The sequence below is a fragment of the Petaurus breviceps genome, unplaced genomic scaffold (assembly GCF_028583685.1).
Source record: "Petaurus breviceps papuanus isolate PSGF00001 unplaced genomic scaffold, PetGlider_PUasm1.0 90778, whole genome shotgun sequence".
Taxonomy (NCBI): domain Eukaryota; kingdom Metazoa; phylum Chordata; class Mammalia; order Diprotodontia; family Petauridae; genus Petaurus; species Petaurus breviceps.
The window spans coordinates 4,472,360-4,494,540 of record NW_027187343.1 but is presented as its reverse complement, the minus strand read 5'-3'; the positions used below and the strand labels follow the sequence as shown (position 1 = coordinate 4,494,540).

The 22,181-nt window shown below is 38.4% G+C and overlaps 1 protein-coding gene across 4 annotated transcripts in view; it reads left to right on the top strand.

The window, feature by feature from the left end:
* EFCAB2 (EF-hand calcium binding domain 2) overlaps positions 1-22,181 on the top strand; it is a 151,039-nt gene that overhangs the window by 82,940 nt on the left and 45,918 nt on the right. For all 4 annotated transcript variants that reach the window (XM_069069150.1, XM_069069148.1, XM_069069149.1 and 1 more), the window contains exon 3: positions 5,915-6,002. In XM_069069150.1, the coding sequence (XP_068925251.1) occupies positions 5,915-6,002 (88 nt within the window). The remainder of the gene's footprint in view (positions 1-5,914; positions 6,003-22,181) is intronic.

Genomic DNA, 22,181 nt, shown 5'->3' with positions numbered 1-22,181 from the left:
AGAGAGAGAGAGAGAGAGAGAGAGAGAGAGAGAGAGAGAGAGAGAGAAAGAGAGAGAGAGAGACAGAGAGAGAGAGAGAGAGAGAGAGAGAGAGAGAGAGAGAGAGAGAGAGAGTCCAGGTTGCAGCCTTGCTCTATAGATCCATCAAAGGAAACTGATAAGGAGCAGTTAGACAAGAAGGAGAATCAAGAGAGAGTATCACAAGAATCCAAAGAAGAGAAAGTATCCAAGAGGGGAAAGTGGCCAATATCCTCTCTGCAGGTCCATAGGTATGGACACCAAGTTCCTCACCTGGTTCTTCTCAGAGTTTTTCCAGTTGTATAGATAGCTTGCCAGAATTTGTGTCTACTTTCATGATGAGAGATGAACAAAGTGACAAAAAACTAATTTTTACTTACTTCAAGAGAAACAATAAAGTTCTGCTTAAAATATTGCAAGATGTCTAGGTATACTGGATCAAACTTTTTTTTAATAGTATTTTATTTTTTCCAATTACATATAAAGAAAATTTTTAATGTTCTTTTAAAAAAAATTGAGTTCCTTTGTACACAATTACATATACATGAAATGTGTGACAACTAACTTTGATGAACTGGGCTCCTCTTAGCAATATAACATTGTAAGACAACTAACTCTAAAAGACGCATAATGAAAAGGGATATCCACATCCAGAGAAAGAACTACAGAGTCTGAATGTAGATTGCAACAAACTACTTGCTCTCTCTCTCTTTTGTTTTGTTCCTTCTTTCTCATTGTTCATTCCATTGGTTATAATATTTCTTTACAACTTGACTAATGTTTAATGTGAAGGTATTTGTAGAACCTGTAGTTGATTGCATACCACCATGGCGGGGAGGAGGGAGGAGAGGGAGGTAGAGAAAATTTGAAACTCAAGGGATTGTGGAACTGAATGTTGTAAACTAAAAGTAAACAAATTTAATTAAAAAAAATTTTGAGTTCCAAATTTTTCTCCTTCCCTTCTTTTCCTCCCCCCTACCTAAAAGGGTATGCAATTTGATATGTTATATATATATATATATATACAATCATGTAAAATATATTTTCATAGTTGTCATGTTGTGAAAGAAGAAACAGAACAAAAGGAAAAACCATGCAAAAATAGTATGCTTCAATCTGCCTTCAGACTCCCATCAGTTCTTTGCCTAAATTGGATAGCATTTTCATCATGAGCCCTTTGCAATTGTCTGGTATCACTGTATTGCTGAGAAGAGCTGAGTCATTCATCACTGATGATTGCACAATGTTGCTATTACTGTGTATAGCATTCTTCTGGTTCTGCTCTTTTCACTTTGCATCAGTTTGTGTAAGTCCAGGTTTTTCTGAAATCTTCCTGCTCATCATTTCTTTTCTTTCTGTTTTTTTTTTTAAAGCAATTGGGGTTAAGTAACTCGCTCAAGATTACATGGCCAGTTATTTCTGGGTGTGGTGCTAAGTATCTGAGCCCGGATTCGATCTCCAGGTCATCCCGACTCTGGGGCCGGTGCTCTTACTCACTGAGCCACTTGGCCACCCCTAAGCAATTGGACTTAAGTAACTTGCTCAAGGTTACACGGCCAGTTATTTCTGGGTGTGGTGCTAAGTATCTGAGCCCGGATTCGATCTCCAGGTCATCCCGACTCTGGGGCTCCTACTCGCTGTACTATCTGGCTGCCCCTTGCTCATCATTTCTTATAGTGCAGTAGTATTCTATTACATTCATATACCACAACTTGTTCACTCATTCCCCAAGTGATGGGCATCCCCTCGATTTCCAAATTTTTGCCACCACAAAAACCAGATGCTATAGGTATTGTTATAAAAATGTGGGTCTCTTTCCCTTTTTTTATGATTTCTTTGGTATACAAACCTACTAGTGAATACTTCTGTGCTTTGACAGATGAATTGTTGATCTCATGGATGGGGCTGTTGACCCCAATAGTGTAGATTTCAGATCTTAGAGAGTAACTTCACTGGGTAACATGACTCTGAACATTGATATCAAGTGGAAGATTTTTCTGCTTATTCAAAAGTCAAAGGCGATACAGGAACTCAGAGAAGAGCTAGACAAGAAACTAGACTCAATGGTTGTAGATGTTGAATTTGGCTTAAGGCAGTATTCAGTTTAACCCTGCCTTGAAACCTTTACACCATTCTTACCTTCCCCCACCCCCCCTTGATTTGAAGCTATACCATGGGTATCTATGGCCTCTTCCCTCCTCTCATTTTGTTTGCAAACTTTCTAGGATTTTCTATATGTTGATGTTTTAAATTCTTCTTAAAAGAATATAAGTAAATTCTTTTGTCACATGGCTAATATGGAAATGTTATGCAGGGCTGCATGTGTATAATCTATATCAAATTACTTGTCTTCTGAACAGGGAGGGAAGGGAGAGAGTTTGGAACTTGATTTTTTTTGTTGTATTTTTTTTTTGTCCTTTCTTGAAGTGGATCATGACATCAGGAAGGTGATGCCATGACTTGCAATTTACCTTTAACCAAACTTCAATGTTGAAATAGAATTATTAAAAACAAATAAGTTTGCTTGACCTTTCTTTCATCTTTTTTTTTTTTTTTAAAGCAATTGGGGTTAAATAACTTGCTCAAGGTTACACGGCCAGGTGTTTCTGGGTGGGTGCTAAGTGTCTGAGCCCAGATTCAATCCCCAGGTCATCCCAACACTGGAGCTGGTGCTCTTACTCGCTGTGCTACCTAGCCCGCCCCTCTTTCCTCTTCTTTAGAAAAATCTCTGCTAATAAAGAAAGGACGAATGAATAAAAAACAAATTTTTATTATATTTACAATAGAATGTAAACTCCTTGAGGGCAGGGACTATATTTTATTTTTAGCTTTGTATCCCCAGTATCTATCAGAATGCTTGGCACATAGAAGGCACTTAATTAATGTTTGTTAAATTAATGGATGAATTAAAGATATGAATTTTATTTCCTATATAATCTTAATGATTATAATTAGAATAAGAATTTAATTATATACAATGTATGTACACACACACACACACACATATATATATATATATACACACACACATATATAGTGAAAAATATGAGAGAAAGTATGGTCCAGAAGAAGTAAGAAAATCCCCAAACTTATAGAACTGATAACCTTTATATCATGAATACTTTCCAAGAAAAAAAAAAGGAATTGGTAGGTGCCAGATTTAGTAAACAACAAAAAAAAACCCTCACAAAAATAATTAAATTTAATTTTAATAGACAAGGAAAGACCTTATTGAGGCAGATAGCATAATGAATAAAATGTTGGAATGAAGAAAACGGGTTCAAATGCCTTTAACATATCAGCTATTTGAAAATGTCCAATCTCTGGACTTAACCACCTGGGGCCTCAGTTTCCTCATATATAAAATTAGTTGGTTGGATGAAATTTCTTTCAGCTCTAAATCTGTGGTCTTATGCTGTGGGAATTTATACCTGATGGAAGGAAGACAGTAAATAGAATAAAAATGGGAATGTTGTGCAAAGATAATCATAACAAACTTCATTCTCAAGGTAATGGAACCACTACAGCTGGACTCTAATATCACAGTTTGGGAAGTATTTATAGAGGAAATAGAATGGCAGTGAAGAGAACATCCACCTGGAACTCAAAAATTTTAAAAGACAAATGTTAAAAATTTTTGTTTACATGTAATTGAGAAAAGAAAAAAATATAAATAAGAAATGCAGACTTAACAACCATAAAAATTCTTCACATTTATTAATTAGAGAAAGGTAGCGATTACCTTCCCTACTTCTATAAAGTTCAGTTAAATTTTATCTGCCATAATTCCTGTCTTGGACTCAGAGAAACAAGCTATGCTGCTTGACCATTCCATGGCTTGGATGAATGAAAATCTGTGACTCTTCCTTTTTGTGAGAAGGAGGATCTACCAGACCTTCTCACCTGGAACTAGCCACTTGCTCTTCCACTCATCTCTTAGGACTTCTAGGTCTTTAATTGGCCTTGAAGATGAACTTCCTTTTGAGTTATCTCCCCTTTGTAGAGTATGAGCTTGAGAACATAAACTATCTTACTTTTTAAATTTGTCTTTCTAGTTCTGAGCACAGTGCTTGGCATGTAGTGAGTGTTTAATAAATACTTTTTTCACTCATTCCTAAAAAAAAAAAAGAAATGGGAGAAAGACAGACAAGGTCAGAGTTTTGTCTAGCAATGGTATTTATGTGGTAGAGGGTATTGTGCTGGTGAGAAGGGAACTAATAATTCGCTCTTTCATGCCTCCCCCTACTCCTTCTTGCCCCCCTCAACTCTTATATGGGTAGTTTTTTCCTTCTTATGTCAACTATCTCAGTTCCTCCCCTTGGTGTGATTTAGTCTTTGTTTTAAGCCCAGTACTGGAAAGAGAAAATTGGGAGAGGAAAAGCTTGAGGTGGCCATCTTCCCAATACCAGTTCACAGCTTACTCACAACCTTCTCCCTCCCCTTCTTCACAAACTGCTAGGTTCATTTTGTGCCCAAGATCCTCCATATCCATGCTGTCCTCTGCTTTGGGAAAGCTATAAAAATAGAAATCAATAATTTCTCTTCTGTTCAGCTCTGAGCTCCCATTGTGCCAAGAAATGTCCCAGCAGTAATAAAAATCTATCTCTCTCCCTCTATGCCCCACCACCTATTGCCTCCTCTCAGTTACCTTTTAGCAATGAAACACATACATATCAGTAATGCAGTGGTTAACCACAGCTTTATCTTGATACTGGCTTAAAAGACTATTTTCATTCTTATAAAAATTAAAAAAAAACCCAACCAACCCAGAGATAAGCTTTAGAACATATATGCTCTCTCAGGAAGTGATAAGGGAGAGTTGGGAAAGGAATCACCACCTTGGATCTGCCCTTCTGAGTAAGTTCAGCAAAACCAAGGTCTGTCTAGATATTCAGCTTGGCTCCAGTCTGGGCCATCATGATGACATCATTGCTCAAGTTCTGCTCCTGTCTCCATGGGGACTTCTTTCCATGGCTTCTGCTGTCCTGGTCTCTCACTCTTCTGCTTCCAGTTTCTAGTGAGGCTGCCACCCAGGGCCCAGGGTACCGCAGAACAGTGACTCCCTGCTTACTCTTGATCTCTGTTTCTCCTACCTCTTGGGTGGCTCCTTCTCCTACTTCTCTTCCACCTCCTTTCCCCCCTTGTCCCCTTAGAAATAGTAGGAGCTCAGCTCTCCACCTTTCTCACAGGGCTGTTGTTCTAAGAATCTGCTATGCTCCAGGGGACACTTAATAAAATGTTTATTCTGTTCTCTTCAACAGACTCAGTAGAGTAGCCCTGGAGAACTTCCTAGCAGCTGGTGGGCATTGACTTCCAATGACCTGTTCCACTAGAAAGATGAAATAATTTACTTTAATATAAGTAAGTTGAAGAGCTAGGATTTAAATCCAGGCCTTTGGACTCCAAATCGAGTGCTCTTTGCATTGCACCTAGGGGAGAAACTTGGGGATTCAATTCAGTTTATTAAGTGTCTGCCACATGCAAGGGACTACTAGGCACTGGGGATAATCACTAAATATTTATTAAGCACTTACTATGTGCCAGGCGCAGTGCTAAGCACTAGGAATACAAAAAGAGGCAAAAGATGACCCCTGCCCTCAAGCACCTTACATTGTTCAGGACAGGAGGTGGCATAGGCATAGGGCCTGTACACAGATAAACAAAATACAAAATTAATTTCAGGAAGGGGAGACTGCTAAAAACTTGGGGGAATTGGGAAAGGCTTCTGATAGGAGATGGGACCTTAAACTGCTCCTTAAAAAGAAGCTAGGGAAAATCAGGAAGGGGTATTTTGACTATGTCATTGTTTATTTAGTACTATATAGACAAAATAGAAAATTCTATTTTGAATTAAATAGTCAACACAGATTTCTTTTTGTTGTTTTATCTCTTACAGAATTCGGCTTAAATGAAGAACTTCAGAAAAAAATCAAAGATGCTTTTGAGGTGTTTGACCATGAATCCAACGATACCGTGGATGTTAGGTTTGGCAATTTTTTCTTACATCAAATTATATTAAAGAGAAATGCTGTTTGAGTCCTAGATTACTTAAGTAACAAGTATTCATAGACAATGTAAGATTTATTATATGATAGCAGTAATTTTCCACCCTTGGCTATATTAAAAGGCAGAAGTTGAATAGTTGCTTGTTGCTATTTTCTATACTGTAGAGCCATAGAATTTTAGCAGTGAAAAGCACCTGAGGGAGCTGAAGTATCAACATTCACCCACTACCATTATTTGTGGTATATATCCTCATCAGGATCCTCACCATTAGTAGATACTCTTCCTACTCAAACATTGCCAACTCCTTATTCCATTTTTTTTTTTGCTTTTTGTAGGGCAGTTGGGGTTAAGTGACTTGCCCAAGGTCACACGGCTAGTTTTTGTGTTAAGTGTCTGAGGCCAGATTTGAACTCAGGTCCTCCTGACTCCAGGGCCGGTGCTCTATTCACTGTGCCCCCTAATCTCATTTTTCACAGATGAAAACTCACATTTATGTAGTGTCTTAAAGATTACAGTGTACTTTCCTCACGACAGCCTTATGACAGGTAGTATCTGTGTTGTTATTCCCATTTCATAGAAAAAGAAAAACTGTGACGGATTTACTCTTGGTCACACAGCAGTACGTGTCCAGAGTCAGGACTCAAGTACAGACCTTCTAACAACCATAGAATCTTTCATAGGGACATTCTCTTGCTTGATCCTCTCAACAATCCTAAGTAGGAAATTTAAGCATCATTAATAATAATTTCAAAATCAACAATAATGAGGATCATACTCATCTTATCCCCCATCTGTATAGTAACCTCAGATACTTAAAGAGGCCATCACATCACTCCCAAGTCTTCTCTGGTCCTGGCTAAGTATCCTCAGTTCCATTTCTTAAGTTGATCCACAGGTGGAAGGGTCTGGAGGCCCATCACCTTGTGGGGCACATTCCAGCTTCTCCATGTCTTTACTAAAGTGTAATACTCAGAATGGAATAGTCATCTAGCTGGCATCTAACCCAGGCATAGGATAGTGGGGCTTTTACTCTGTCCACCCTCAGTGCCATACCAAGTCTTACTCTCTAAAAGCAACCTAAGATGATCACATCTCTTTTTCTGGCTTCCCTATGACCCTGAATTTGCAATCCACCAGGATCCTCAGATCTTTTTCAGACAAACTGCTGGCTAGTCATAGCTTCCCTGTTTTATACTTGTAAAGTTGATATATTGAACTGCAGGATAGTGCTTTACATTTCCTCTCTATTACATTTCTCCTTGTTAGATTTGACCCAGTATTCTAGACCATCAAGATCTTTGTAGATCTTTGCTCTGTCACCAAGTACATGAAATTGAAGAAGATGAAAAAGACTATAGTTCATAAATAACAGGCATGTACCTGGATTAAGCCAAAGAGGTGAGCCAGAAGCCTGAAGCACAAGGTTAGTAAGGCAAATAAGGATAGAGACAAGAAGACAAATCAGGAATTAAGGAATCATTAAGAGTGCCAAGTTAGTAAAGCCAAGTGGGTTGGCAAATTGAGGAACAAAACCTCTAGGCATAAAGCCTAACCAGTAGATGGAGGAGAGTAGTCCAGAGGGACAGCAGAGGTGAATCAATCACACACCTGTAGGACTCTGACCACCTGCTGGTCATGGCTCCATTAAGTTTCTTTTAAAAAAAATTCTATATGTTTTTTGTTCAATCATCAACAAATACTAACATTCCAAAATACAAAGAACAAAAAATCGAGGGTTGTGCAAGAAACAGTAAATTTGTTATGTAGTTTGTTTTCCAAAATGCATAGGTGAAGTTTTGCAAGGTAATAACAAAAATGTCCTGTTTGTCACTTTGTGAACATCTCTTTTATGTATTTTAAATGTTTTATTGATCTTTTTTTCTCTTTTTGCATCTCTATCATTTTCTGTTAGTTCATACTCTTTCTACCAAATAGTAGCCTTCCTTTATTCCAAAGAATATAGGTAACCAAAAGGCATTAAGATATTGGCCATTGATGAAAATGTATCATTCCTTACGTTCTACTCTATAACCTCTCTGATGTCTTCCAATGAAGTTAAAAAAAGTTTTATTGATCTGTTTTCTTTGTACATTCCACACATTCACAAATCACTTCCACTTTGTGAAAGGTCTCTTGTAACAGAGCAAAACAGTTAATTAAAACTAATAATAGTGTTCTCATCTGAAAGCACATGGAACATTTCACTTCCGTAACATTCCCACCCCACCTCTCTATTTTTCAAAATTGACAGAAACCTTTTCTTTCCCTCCCACATCCACCCCATTGAAAAGAAAAATAAAAAATTTCTTGTCACAAATAGCCAGGTTAATCAAAACAATTTCCCTCAATCATTGCATATGAAAATATATGTGTCTTATTCTCTTCTCTAAATCCATCACCCTTGGGCCTGGCCATCTTCCCTGAAGCTGAGCTCTTTGATATGTGCTATTGATCCCAATTAAGAGTATGAGCTCCTTAAGAAGCAGGACTGAATTGTTTATATCTCTGTTATGTCCCCTGTAGCATAGTGTTTGGCACATGGTTAGCTTCCCCTCCCCCTTCCCTGCAAAAAAAAAAATATAGAGGAATAGGAGCATTTTAAAAATTTGCAGAAAGCAAAACCACAATCACGGACAAACAGAAATGCTCTGAAAGCTACATGTTGAATTGTAAAAAGAAACAACATTAGAGGAGTTAAGAACTCTGATCAAAGCAGAGATCATATGTGATTTCAGATGACCAGTGATGAAGAATATTACCTACCTCCTGAAAGAGAGGTGATAGACAGATATGCAGAATGAGAAATTTAAGGACTTGGCCAATATGGACATTTTTTTGTTGCCAAGGGATTTGTTTCTTCTTTTTTTTTTTCAATGTGGGGAGGGGAAAGTGGGAAGGAGGGAAAATATGCTTGATAATTGAAAAAAATTAATTTTAAAAAGGTAAAAAAAAGTCATATGTTGAATTTCTTATATATATACGTATATATATATATATATATATAAATATATATTTTTAAAAGCAATTGGGGTTAAGTAAATTGCTTAAGGTTACACAGACAGTTATTTTTGTGTGGGTGCCGAGTATCTGAGGCCAGAACCGATCCCAGGTCTCCCCATGCTGGGGCTGGTGCTCTTACTCACTGCACCAACTGGCCGCCCCTGAGTTTCTTATATATTTTAAAAGAAAACCAAGCTGTACATAATGGAGATTTGCATTTTCTGTACAATCTTGTTTTTTTTTCTGTCTACACACACACATATATGGTATTTATTAAGTTCAAAAATAAAAAAATAATCCTAATTTGTCATTTTTATGGCATAATTACATTCTATTACATTTACATACCATTCTTGAATCACTGGGCACTGGTTTTCATGGTGATTTTTGCTACCACAAAGATTATAGTTATGATTATTTTGTTTTACATGGGACTTTTCTTTATCCTCCTCGGGGTATATGCTTAATATTGGGATCTCTGGGTCAAAGAATACGAACAATTTAGTGATTTTTCTTGCATAAATCCAGATTGTTTTTGGAATCACTTTAGAATCTATGGCACATTCTTTTAAAATGATCAACAAAGTCCTCAGTTGTGCCAAATCTTCCTTTGACATTGGATTTAACTTTTGGAAACAGCCAAAAGTCATTTGTAGCCAAATCTGGTGAATGAGGAGGTAACCAAGCTGCACAATACTATTTTTGGTTAAAAAAAAATCCGGGACAAATCTAAAGCTGTAAGACAAATTTTTTCCTGTGACTAGAGGACTGTCATAGAAAGAAATGCTGACCATGAACCTCAACAAACCAGTTATCCAGAGAGGATACGTTTTCTTAAGATCTTGGCTGCAAGTTTCTAAAATTCTATCAGTTATGAGAATGTTAACCTCCTTTTTTGCTAACATAATGACCCATCTGATGATGGTGAGCATTCATAGCTTGACTTGGTTAGAAACCTTTGCTGGGAACAAGGACAGTGAAAATCAAGTTCATAGCATGCTTATAGAGGATGCATGCAGTTTATCTTAAAAGGAGATTTCTATAAATCAACATGGTATAAATGCTGTTGTGGAAGTATAAATCTGGCTGACCTTCGACTGTGGTTCTATATAAATTGCCTCTACAGCTCTTGAGGAAAGCATATGCCTGTTAGTAATAAGAGGCATAAGTAATACTTAAAAACCTTAGCACACTTTTTAAACAATCCTCTAGAAAATACATTTTATTTTATGGGTCAGTTATGGCCTTTATGTCTTTATTTCAAGGATTTTATATAAGTCTTGATGATAACAAAGAATGGAATAGGTAGAGGGTAGAAGTGGCAGTGGATAGAAAAAAGGAAGATGGTTATGTATACATATATACATATATGCATATTTATTATATATGGTCATTTCAGTAGAAAATAAGATCTAATTCATTTGCTGATTTTGTCAATTGGCATTCCTCATGAATTTTATCTTCACATCTAGTAAGTGGTAATTTTGAACCTTATGAAATAGCTGACATTTAAATAGCACTTTACAATATATAAAGTGCTTTGGATAGATTACTTCACTTAGTGGTCATAATCCTATTACCCCCATCTTTCTGATGAGGAAACTGAAATTCAGAGGTTGTGACTTGTCCTGGATCACATATATTAGCTAGTAAGAGATAAATGAATTTGGGTCTTGAGGCTCTAAATTTAGTGGGGCTTTTCCCCCCACTCTTTCCTGTAGTACCTTCTGAATTATCAAAAGATGACTTATTTTCATATTAGATTTGGGGTTAAGTGTATTTTGTGGGCTAGCTAGGTGGTGCAGTGGGTAGAATTCTGGGCAAGTTACTTAACCTTTATTAGCCTCAGTTTCCTGATCTATAAAATGAGCATAATAGTATCACTTACCCCTCCTGGAGTTGTTGTGAAGATAAAATGAGAAAATATTTTTAAAGTACTTAGCACAGTGCCTAGCACATAGTTAACACCATATCAATATCATTATTATTATTTTATTGCATTCTTTTTGCTTTTTGGAGGGGGGGGAAGTCAGGGCAATTGGTATCGTGACTTGCCCAAGGTCACATGGCTACTAAGTGTTGTGTCTTAGGCTGGATTTGAACTCAGGTCCTCCAGGGCCAGTGCTCTATTCACTGTACCACCTAGCCACCCCTATCACTATATTCTTATCCTCTATGATATATGTGACAAATTATGATATATTAATAAATGATATATTACATAACTATATATATAAATTAAGGGTATATAGCAATCTATTGGTTATTAATCCCTCACACACACACACACACACACACACACACACACATACAGAAGTAGGTGGCATAGTCTAGAATAGAGCATGGGGCCTGAAGTCAGAATTATCTTCTTGAGTTCAGATCCGATTGCAGACACTACTAACTGTGTGACTCTGGGCAAGTCACTTAAACTCTATTTGCCTCAGTTTCCTCCTCTGTAAAATGGGTTGCAGAAGGAAATGACAAAAACCACTCCAGTATCTTTGCCAAGAAAACCCAAAAGAGGTCATGAAGAGTCAGACTTGATGAAATGACTAAACAACAACATGTATGTATATATATAAAATAGATATAGGTATCTATGTAGAGAGATAATTGTGCATACACATATGTGTATTTGTGGTGTATCTATAAAATAATGAAGATTGGTTTTCATCCTGCCTTGTAGAGATAATCTCATGATTCAATGCCACTCTTCAATATAAACTAATCATAACTTATTAATCAGAATACTACATTTCCTGAGCAGTTAAAGATAACAAAAGCTTTGTTAGACTGTGATTTTCAAAATGAATAGTAGATATATACATATTATTTTAATATTATCAATAGGGCATACTTAAAAATCTTTCTGTAGCTATTTGACAATAATTATTTTTCACTAATGTGTGGAAAAATAGCACAGACTTTTTGAAGCACCAGAGTATTATTTCCAGTAGAGCTGGTTCACCTTCAAGTCTGTTTCTAATATTCAGATTTTACTACATGGGTTTCCCCCCCCCCCTTTTACCCCTGTGGTGCTGAGAACAGTGGCCCATTTTCATCCCAGGTTGGGGACCAGTGTTTCTCTGCTACAGAGGAATGATATACTTCTCCAGGAGGGTAGGGCTATGCTGTATATATTTATACACAAGAGAAATCCTCTTAAGATAAGTTAGGATAAAGAAGTATCATGGAGGCTTTAAGGTAGGAGAGAAGGAGGCTCTTAAACTGTTCGCAAAGACTCTTAAAAGTAATAGCTTATGTTGAACAAGATGGACCGTCCAGATCTCCAAGTACATTGCAGGGGCTTAATTAATGTTCGTTGGCATGAATTAACTAAGGAAATGTATTCATCATTTTGTCTTCATTTCACGTTTTTGCCAAATCGCGTCTGATCTCCAAAAAAAGAAAAGCCCAAATCCCTATTCCATTTTGGCTTTGGGCTCCTTCCTCGACAACTAATGAAGGCTTTAGAATGCTCTCCAGCCTACTCTTGCACGGCCTATCGGGAAGAGGACTCTGAGCACCAGGCACAGAATCCGGCACCTTCTCACCCGAAGAGGTTGTTTGTGGCCTCTGGCTGTTTGTTGAATGTGCCCTCTTGCATCACTGGAGCCTCCCCAACATCCAAGCAGTGCTGTCTCCACCTAGTGTTAGAATGCTGATCCTACACGCAATGCTTTGGAAGTACTCCAGGAACCGGTTATTAGAGCGGAAATTTTACCCTGCTCCAAATGCTGTTCTAAATTAAAAGATGATGCCATTGTTTGAAGCAACCTGATTGTGACTCATTTGTTCTGACTTGAACTTAGCTCGTATCTCAAGGACTGCAGGAGATGTGGTGCTGGTGCAACAAGGAATCCTTCTTTACTTACGGTTTCCACTTAGCAAAATGTAATGGAATCACGTACTAAGACAATAGAAATGAAACTACTCTTCGGATCCTGACGCGTGTGTGCGTGTGTGTTGTGTGTGTGTGTGTGTGTGTGTGTGTGTGTGTGTGTGTGTATGTGAATGTCTCGTGGATCTCTCTGGCCGTCTAGTGAAGCCTATGGAAGTGCACAAGATAAAATATGTGGAATTTAAAAGGAAACCAATGATTTTGAAATCCATTTACTGAAATATTTTAAAAAGCCAGTTATACCGAAATCCAGTAACCAAAATATGAAAGATGTCCAGGTTCTTGGACCCCAGCTCTAAAATGAATGCCCTAAATTCCGTAAATGAAATGACTGCTTTTCATTTTAGCTTACAAACTTTTCCTCAGGTGAAACACTTAATAGTTGGAAAAGCTGTTTCATACTAAATATAAGAGGAGAGGAAGGGAATTATTGTTTCTATAGGCTCTACTGAATGCCAGGCACTACACTAAGTACTTTACAGATATTATCTCATTTGTTCCTCACAACAACCCTTCGAGGTAGGTGCTTTGATTTTCATTTTACAGTTGTGTATATTTGTATACAGAAGAGAAGTCCCCTTACAATATGTTAGGATAAGAAAAGCAGGGAGGCATAACAGGAGAAAAAGGGGCCCTTGAATTGTTCCCAAGGACCCTTAAAAGTAATAGCTTGTGTTGAATAAGATGGGCAGAAAAAAATTTCTAAGCACTTTACAAATGTTATTTCATTTGATCCTTGCAACAACCTTGCAAGGTAGGTGCTGTTATACCCATTTTGCAGTTTGGGAAACTGAGACAGGTTAAATGGGTTGCTCAGGGTCACACAGCTAGTCAGTGTGTCTGAGGGCAGATTTGCACTCAGGTTTTCATAACTCCAGGCCTAGTGTTCTTTCCACTGGACCACCAGGCATCTGTAAGAGAAAGCATTTGAAAAGAAAATAATTTTTCTTTTCTCACAAGTGTTGCAAACGACCATATGATTTCTGTTTAAGGAGCAGAGATAGAGAATTAAATGTCTGATAAAAATACAGACAAACATGAAATAGCTGATCAAGAAAATAGCTTGTGCAGAAAAGGAGGTAGCAGTGGGGGAATCAGAAACCACAGACTGACTATATAAGTAGTGATTGATTTCCTGCCAGATGCCTTTCTGCCCTCTTCCAAAATGACTAGGACCAAGAGACATTGAACCTGTAGGTGAGAGGACCTGAGTTCAAATTCTACCCCAGATACTTATTAGCTGTATGACAGAGCAAGTCATAAACTCTCAGGGCCCCAGATTAGATTCAGTGGTCTCTAATGTCCCTTCCAGCTCAATCATCCTATGTTTTATATACACATGTATATTCATGTGTGATACATGCACGTGTCACATATGTATATTTACTAGAGTACAGATCTCAGGTAAGGTACTTTGTCTACTAAGGCAGCTCAGTACCTCTTCTTCAATACATAGTTTAGGGAGGTTTCTGAAATCACTGAGAAAATAGGTCAAGTGACTTGCCCAGGGTTATAGAGCTAGTAATTGGCAGAAGCCAGGCTCCAAGGTCAGTTCTTTTATCCACTATACTACCAGGCTGACTCTATTTATTAGAATTTTAGAAAGTGAATTTCTTTCCAGCCTTTAATGTATTTGACCTCTAGTAAGTTTCTATTTCCTATAAGATAAAAATTGATTTGGTCTGATTTTCAACATTAATTCACCTTTAATTAAAAATTTCAGTTTGTGGAACAAACTAGGCTTATTCATCATAATATAGCATGGATTTCCTTTTATTTTAAAAAATTTATGTTTTTTGTTTCATCTTTTATTGCATGATAAATTTGTAATTCATATGTTTAATTTCTTTTTATTTTTCTCTCTGCTTTAATGTCTTCTGTATTTTACCTTCTTATCTTTCTGTTGTCTTTCCTATATTCCCCCCCAACTTCCCACTCTTATCTTTTTTCCATTTTAGACTTTTGGATATCTTCCTCAAACAAGTTCTTTAATATTTTTCTGGCTTCTGTTGTCCCCTATGTTCTGTCTTCCTCTCTCCTTTCTCCCTCTCCCTCTCCCCCCCCCCCCCCCCCCCCCCCCCCCCCCCCCCCCCCCCTCCCCTCCCCATATTATTTGTTTGTCTGCGTTTCGCCCCCCTCCCCCCCCCCTCCCCCCCCCCTCTCCCCCCCCCTCCCCCCCCCCCCCCCCCCCGGCTTATTCTTGGGGCTAAACAGTGAGCAGTAAGATTTCTTCTGGACTGGCCAGGCTCCCAGCTCCCTTCAGTTACCATCTGGAGTTCTTCAGGACCCACCTGGCACCCTTCTGCTGCTTCCCCATGCTCCTGGCAATAAGATTATAGTGGGAGTAGAGATCATAGGATTGTTTGACTCCTCTCCTTCGCCCTTGAATCTCAGAAGGGAGAATGAATAAAAGGATCCATGGGACAATTTTATTATTGCTCTAAATCCCTGTATTCCTACCTATCTTGGGGTTAGAACTCAAGTGCATGGGGGCATCTTAAAACAAACTCATCTCATTCCATTAATCCTTAAAAAAAAATCCTGAGAATCTGTGGGAACTTAGTAAGGTAAATATCATTCCTCATTTCTCCTTTTTTTCCCTTGATAGCCACCCTTTACATAGCTATTTATTGATCAGTATGCTCACCTAACGGAAGCTGGATAATACCTACCTAAAGGAGCTCTCACCTTTTTTGGTCAGAGGCCAGATTGGCATCTTAATTGAGGAACTGATGCTCAGCTCTAGACAGTTGGTCACTGCTCATTCTTGACAGCTTGGGCATGGTCCTGAGCATGAGTCAATCACAGAATCAGTATTTACTAAGCTTCTACAGAATGGAGCTGCTCACAGAATTTTTGTCTCTGTCGTTTGGAGGGAGGAGGAAGGAATGGCTTTCGTGTTGTTCTTCCTGCTTGCAGAGGAGGCATACTAATGTTACCTCTCATTCAGATTCTCTTTTAAGTATTCTCTTTTAAGTTTTTTTAGGTTCTGAAAAATGACATCCAGTGTTAGCCAGTTTTTAGTTTTTAATTTTTTTTTCCTGCTTTTTGGAGGGGGGAAGGCAGGGCAATTGGGGTTAAGTGGCTTGCCCAAGGTCACACAGCTAGCAAGTGTTAAGTGTCAGAGGTCAGATTTGAACTCAGTCCTCCTGACTCCAGGGCTGGTGCTCTATTCACTGCACCAACTAGCTGCCCCCTAGTTTTTAATTCTAATTTACTTGGACCCCAATTCTTATATTTCAGGCAAATTGGGAGGCAATGCTATCATGTCACCAGTATTGACAGTGTAAAACCCAGAACTAAGGTATAGCTAAGTAATTTTATTTTGAATGGTATTGATGAAAATAATAAGCAGTAGAGGCATGGATTATTTTAGAAATAAAGATCCTGTTAGTATATTTGGTTATAATGTCAGGGAGATTCTTTCTTTACACTGTTTCTATTTGGTTTTGATTGCCTAAGACTCAAAGCATAATTTTTTTTCTTTGATTTTAAACATTATCATGTATTCCTGAGACATAACATGGTGTAGTTCCCAACATTTTTTGGTTGGTGAACCCCTTTCAAAAACAAAAAAAGGGTTGTTTGCCCCTGGAGTAATATAATGTGCTACTTAAAATATTCTGCAATTATTTACTGCTAACAGTGTCATTAAGGAATCTTGTCATGAATACCTTGGACCAGGGGTGAGGAACCTGCAACCTCAAGGCCACAGGTGGCCCTCTGGGTCCTCAAGTGTGGCCCTTTGACTGAATTCAAATTTCACAAAACAAATCCTCTTAATAAAAGGATTTGTTCTGTAAAACTTGGACTCAAAGGACATAGAAGGCCATATGTGATCTCAAAGTTCCCCACCCCTATGGCCTGGACTATTGTTGTCCACCTGAAAGTGAACCACTAAAGGGCACCTGCTGAATGATGGATAGAGAGCTGGTCTTGGAGCTAGGAAGCCCTGGGTTTAAATTCTGCCTATGACACATACTGACCCTAGGACCTTGGGTAGCACAGCATCTAACCTTTCCTTGCCTTAGGCTATTTAGCAAAGAATGTGCTAACATACCTATCTGCATAGGTTGAGGTTGATATACTCATCTGAGTATATCCTGCTGCAGAGAAATTCCAAGTCCAGTTCCTATCCCTGTTATATCATTATTTAGCTGGGTCAATCTCCAGGACCTTATCTGGTTCAACTTTCCCTGTTGTTAGCATGCAGCCCAGTGGCAACTGGGTGGTGAAGTGGATAGAGAGCTGGGCCTGGAGTCCAGGTAGACCTGAGTTCAACTTTAACCCCAGACACACTTACCAACTGTAGGACCCTGGGCAAATCACTAAACCTCTACCTGCTTCAGTTTACTCATCTGGAAAATGGGAGTGATAATAGCACCTACCTCCAAGGATTATTATGTAGATCAATTGAGATAATATTTGTAAAGCACTTAGAGCAGTGCTGAGCATGTGGTAGGGGCTATATAAATAAATGCTATCTCTTATTATTTTTCATAATGACAATAAGAGCAAACCACATGATGCAGATTATTGCCTCTGCTATTTTCAGGGAGATCCTACTGCCTTTCTTGGTAGTGTCTTCTAGTATTCATTGCACATAAGAGTGATAATCAAAAAGATCTGGCAATTTTATGAAATTTAAGCTCATTTTTTTTCTTGATTATTCTTCAAAGGAGAGTTGTTTTCATTGTACTTATCAGTAGCCATCTAAAGCCCAGTCTTTTAATCTTCCTAAATTGCCAGTTGAAGTAGATTGAACACCTGGGTGGTACAGTGGTAGATAGGTGGGGTGGGGTGGGAAAGAGGTACCGCCTAGAGTCAGGAAGACTCCTCTTCCTCAGTTCAAATCCAGCCTCAGATACTTCCTAGATGTGTGACCCTGGGAAAGTCATTTAACCGTGTTTGCCTCAGTTTCCTCATCTTTAAAATGAGCTGGAGAAGGAAATGGCAAACCACTCCAGTATCTTTGCCAAGAAAACCACAAATGGGGTCATGAAACAACTCAACAACAATAAAAGTTTGAAATAAGAGTTCAAATAATCTGTTGGGACTAGATCCACAATAAAATGACAGCTGTGCCTGCCTGTCTTCTATATAGCACTTAGCACAGGTGTTTAATAACTGTTTACCATTCTTATAGTGATAAAGTAAGCTGATTTAATAACCTGACAACTTGAAACTTTTTTTTATGTAAAGAGAGGTTATCATGAGCTCTCTCTTCTCAATCCTACACTTTAAATGTCCTCAGAATCATTCTATAACCTATCCTTTTTTGTTCCAGGCTCAGAGAAAGAGGGAGCCAAGAACTTTGCTTTTGTCCTTGATCCCAACCCCTTCTGTCTTCTTTGGGAACTTGCTCCCTTTCTTAGTCTTCAGTCTCTTTTTATTCACTAGCTTCTTCCTTGCTAACGTTCCTAGATCCTCCCTATCTTTAAAAGGGGCAATTAGGTGGCAGAGTGATCATCTTCCTGAATTCAGATCTAGCCTCAAACACTAGCTGTGTGATCCTGAACAAGTCACTTAACCCTGTTTGCCTCGGTTTCCTCATATGTAAAATGAACCAGAGAAGGAGATGGCAAACCAGTCTAGTATCTTTGCCAAGAAAACCCCAGATGGGGTCATAAAGAGTCAGACATGACTGAGCAACAACTAAACAAAAAATCCTTTAAAAGCCTTCACTGGATCCTACCATCATCTCTTCAAGCATTTATCCTGTGTAACTTTTCCCTTTGACAACCAGACTCCTAGAGAGGGTCAGCTCCACTCATTCCTCTAATTCCTAATCTCCCATGGGCTTCTCAGCCCCTTGCAACCATGTCTCTAATCCTGTCACTCACCTGTTCTCCCCAAGTTTGCCAGCAATTGATAAATTGCTAAATCTGGTGGCCTCATTGTTTCACATAATTACATGATTTCACATTTGGAATTGACCTTAGGAGTTCTCCCTACAACATTCCTGCAAACAGCCCTGCAGCCTCACACTGAGGACCTGTACTTATGGACAGCTCAATTTGTTAAGAAGGTTTTTTTTTTTTCCTGACAAACCTAAATTTGCTTCTTTGAAGCTGCTACCTATTGATCCTGGTTCTGCCCTCTTGGGCCAAACAGGACAGATCTAAAGCCTTTTTCACATGACACCCCTTCAAATAGTTGAAGAGAGCTGTGATGCCCCCACCCCGTTGTGATTTTCTGTTTTCCGGGCTAAATATTCCTAGTTCTTTCAACTGAACTTCATAGAACATGGACTTAAAGCTCTTGGCCATTCTTTTTAAAATTTTAATCTTTTTTAGTTTTAATCTTCTGCTGATCTCTCTAGCCATCCAGCCAGCTCTTAATTGATTGAGTTGTACTGCCTTCTAATATACAGATCTCTATTCTCCCCTTCCCACCCCATGGTGGGGAAGATTGACTAAATCCTTTGCAAAAATGTAGCATTCCCTGATCTACCAGGACAGTAATCTTAACCAAAAAAGGAAATAAAACTTGTCTCTGATAGGACCTATTCTTGACAAAACCATTCTGGCTGTTGTGATTGCTGTTTCTGTCTGTAGATACTCATTAACCATGTCCTTTAATAGTAACTTTTTAGAAGAATAGCACTTCTAGAATAATTTTCTAGAATTTTGCCAGGAATAGGCATGAAACTCCTTGGCTTACAGTTTTAAACACTTCTCTTTTCTGAAAATCTGCAAAGCATTTGGTCCTTTTCAATTCCAATTATATCTCTCCTCTTCTCCATGATCTTTCAAATATCCATAAATTCTTTGACTATACAGAGTTCTCTAGTTCCTCTGGGAGACTTAGATTCAGGGCAGGAGTGTGCTCTTACATGTTATATTTTCAATGTGAGCATTTTTCCTTAGGAAATCAGCAAACACTCCAATTAAGGTTTTATTTATTGTTTCCTTGATTGACTAGACTTAGCAAAGTAATGGAGAAAATAATAATGCTGATTAAATTTAAAAGTATGTCCTGGGTCAGCTAGGTGGCCCAGTGAATAGAGCACTGGCTCTGGAGTCAGGAGGCCTTGAGTTCACATCCGTGACACACTTACTAGCTGTGTGACTTTGGGCAAGTCACTTAACTCCAATTGCCCTCCAAAAAGCAAAAAAAAAAAAAAGCATATCCTGGTGCACATTCCCTCCCTGAGTCCCCCATCCCCCTTGTGTCAATTATTAAATATTCACCAGCACACCCCTTATCTAAGGTACTGGAATTGGTACCTAGGAACCTCTTTTATTCTGTCCTTTCCTATCCCAGAGGTTATTCTTCTTGGCTAACAGGACAGAGTAAAATTAAGAAGTGAGTAACTCTGCCTTCTCTCTGATGTCATTTATAAACATGTCATCCACCCTTAGCAGGGGTCCTGGCCATTCTTTGATCCTCCTCTTCCCTCTTAAACAGCTTAAAAAAACCTACGAAACCTAAATCTTTTTTTTGTTGTTGTTGTCCTTAGCTCATTTCAACAACTTTAGGGTATCCTAAAATTTAGATCTAATGACTATATTCTTATTGGATCATGTTAGGCTTTTGTATTCATTCTCTGATACCTGACCTTTTAATATCTTCTTTATGTATTTTTAAAAAAATGTCTTGAGATAACCTTTGTTCTTTCTCCTTATTGGTATTTTTCCAGTTTTTATTTTCAAAAACTTCATTTTTTTTTTCTTTTTGGAGGGCAGTTGGGGTTAAGTAACTTGCCCAAGGTCACACAGCTAGTTTTTTTTTTTTTTTTGCCTTTTGGAGGGCAATTGGGGTTAAGTAACTTGCCCAAGGTTACACAGCAAGTTTTTTTGTGTGGGTGTTAAGTGTCTGAGGCCAGAAGTGAACTGGGTCCTCCTGACTCCAGGACCGATACTTTACTGCGCCACCTAGCTGCCCTACACAGCTAGTTTTTCTGTTAAGTGTCTGAGGTCGAATTTGAACTCAGGTCCTCCTGACTCCAGGGCCAGTGCTTTATTCACTGTGCCACCAAGCCACCCCTCAAAACTTCATTTTTGAGAGTTTCCTATCTCTTCACTAAATCCAGGGTGCATGTGAGATTACACGCAGATATCCTTTCCTCCATCGCAATTTTAGAAGGGATTGGTCACTTCTCTCCTACCTCCCAAAGTCCCTTAATTTCTATAGTCAGTTAATTTCAGCAGCAAGTTCCTTCTTAGTGGTGAGAATATGATCCAGATTAGAATCTTCCCTTATTGTTTTTTCTACTTTTTGAAGGATGAAAGTATCATGAAGGGAAGCTGAGAAGTTATTAGCAGCTCTGCTTTCAGCAGAGAAAGAAATGGCCAGCATATGTCTTTATAATCAAAGCCCCCCACCTCTGTCCCAGGCTTGTGATATATTTCCTGAACTTCTCATCTATTTCCTCTTTTCCAGGTGTCCTTTAGTAATTTGTGATGACAGTTATTTTTGTTTTTCCCCTCTGTCAGTCTTTTCCCAGATGTTCTTTGTGTTCACTCCACTCTGGTTCCTGGATTTTCTTACCTTCTTAATATATAGTGGTGCCCTTCCTTCCCCAATCTACCATCTTTTGATCTTATATTTATAATGTATATATGTATACAGAACCATACTTGACATCTCTGTAGAATTTGACACTATTCAACAGCCCTTCCTTCTGGATACCCAAAACTGGATACCTAAACTCAGCATGTCCAAAACAGAACTCATTATTTTCCTTTTTATTTATCCAAAATGTTTTGTCGCTGTTTAAGTTTATAAAATATCTCCTTCATATTTGACTGGTAATTTGGGCAGTATTGTCATTTCTGCCATATTGGCAATGGGAGACTATTCCTTAGGAGATAAGCAAAGAGTGTCTCAGTGGTCAGTCTGACCCATGACATGACTATGTGAGTTCCTAAGGGCAATAACCTTCCCAGCTGGGGAGAGGGTAGTTTAAGAAGACTTTGTGGTAGCATCCAAATTGAACTTTTCACCATGAGTAAAACCTGAACAGGTGAGGAGAGGTTGGACCTTATAGGGCTAGGGAGCAGTATGAGCAGAGGCACAGGGAAGGAAAGGACATTTCAAATTGATCTATTCATAGAATTTTTTTAAAAATTATTTTTTTATTGCAAACTTAATAAGAGAAAAGAATACTCATTTGTATAGGGCTTAAGCTATGTTCCAGGCACTGTGCTAAGCAGTCTACAGATATTATTTTATTTGATCCTCACAACAGCTATTGTTGTGCTCATTTTACAGTTGAAGAAATTTGAGTCAGAGATTAAGTGACTTTCCAAAG